We start from the raw sequence: 1283 nt of genomic DNA, 5'->3' as shown, positions 1-1283 counted from the left end.
CCACCGACGAGTATTATAGATTACTTGACTCCGAGGGCGAGCTGAAAGCTGCACTTATTCAAGAACAACAAAAGCGTGTTAAAGCGGTGGCGCATGCTCGTCGCCTGGAAGAGGTGGTAGCCATGAAAGACAAGAAAATCGAGTCTTTGTTGCATGCCAAGGCTGTTGGTGCAGATAGGTCCCTCCGCACAAATAGAAGTGTGAGTCAAAGGGAATTGGCGGATCGTGATCGTCAGGTCCATGCCATAACGCAGAGGCTGAAGCAGAAGCTTGTCCAACAGTCTCAATTGCTGACTTCTTACGAGGAAGCGATGCAGTCCCTTCGTAGTGGTGTAAAGAGCACAAACCTCATGGAATTGGAGGAGGAGCGAGTTCAATTGTATCAGGAATTGCGTCACCACCAAATACTTTTGGATCAACAGCGTTTTGAAAGGGAAGCTCACGAACAAAAGTTGGCTGCCTTTGCAGACGTGGAGGCAAGAAATAATCTACAAATGGCCAAGCTTCAGCAAGAGAATAGAATGATTACCTATGAAAAGCGCAAACTAGAACAAGAGATTGGATTCTTAAAGTCTCATGTGGAGCAGATTCAGAGTAACCTTACTCTTGAGCAGCGCAAGCGGACATACGATCGAGAATTCAGTGAGAGTGTTGGAAAGCATACAATGTCACCTCCAACACAAAAGGTGATGCTGGCTCAAGCACTCGACGAGATGAAAAAGTTCGTGCGGAGAGAGACACTAGCTTCCATCAAGCGTGAGAAACTAAAGTCATCACGGCCAGCCACTTCCAAGTCGATTGCAGATGCACAATCAACACTGCCAACTGCATTTTCTGCTCCGAAATCCCGAAGTTTTTCAACGGTAACTCCTCGAGATTTGCGACGACCGATAGCATCAACAGCTCCAAACACGGAGTCGGAGCCAAGCAATGGATCTTACAACTCTGAGGGTGCTTTAATCCCTTCGGAAGATCCTACTACAACAACTTTATCAGGGGCTATTGTCACTTCAACCTCAAAAGAAGAAGGTAACCTGGAAGCGCAGCAGCAAACGCATCATAACGGCTTCATCGCTGATGAAACCACGGGAGGATTGGTCGTAGAAGGGTGTCACGAGAGCCACGCCGCTGCAACTTCGAGTGTTGATTTCGCCAACATTAACTCATTTCAGTCGCACTATGCTGGAAAGCATGAATTAAGTTCGGTTGAAGCTGATCCTGAAAAGGACCAACCGTCTGGCGGTGTTCGGTGCGTCGCCGTGGAACGGGTGTATAATAAAACA

The 1283-nt window shown here is 47.5% G+C and overlaps 1 protein-coding gene across 1 annotated transcript; it reads left to right on the top strand.

Moving 5' to 3' along the window:
- Positions 1 to 122: 122 nt before the first annotated feature.
- Positions 123 to 768, top strand: PITG_22610 (uncharacterized protein; the record flags this gene model as incomplete). The annotated part of the gene is made up of 2 exons (XM_002909665.1): positions 123 to 667; positions 762 to 768. The coding sequence occupies 2 exons, from the start codon at positions 123 to 125 to the stop codon at positions 766 to 768; spliced, it is 552 nt and encodes a 183-aa protein (XP_002909711.1).
- Between the last annotated feature and the right edge of the window lie 515 nt (positions 769 to 1283).

Source organism: Phytophthora infestans, genomic scaffold (assembly GCF_000142945.1).
Source record: "Phytophthora infestans T30-4 supercont1.4318 genomic scaffold, whole genome shotgun sequence".
Classification (NCBI taxonomy): Eukaryota; Oomycota; class Peronosporomycetes; order Peronosporales; family Peronosporaceae; genus Phytophthora; species Phytophthora infestans.
The sequence above is the reverse complement of the archived record's forward strand: the minus strand, read 5'-3'. Positions and strand labels throughout refer to the sequence as shown.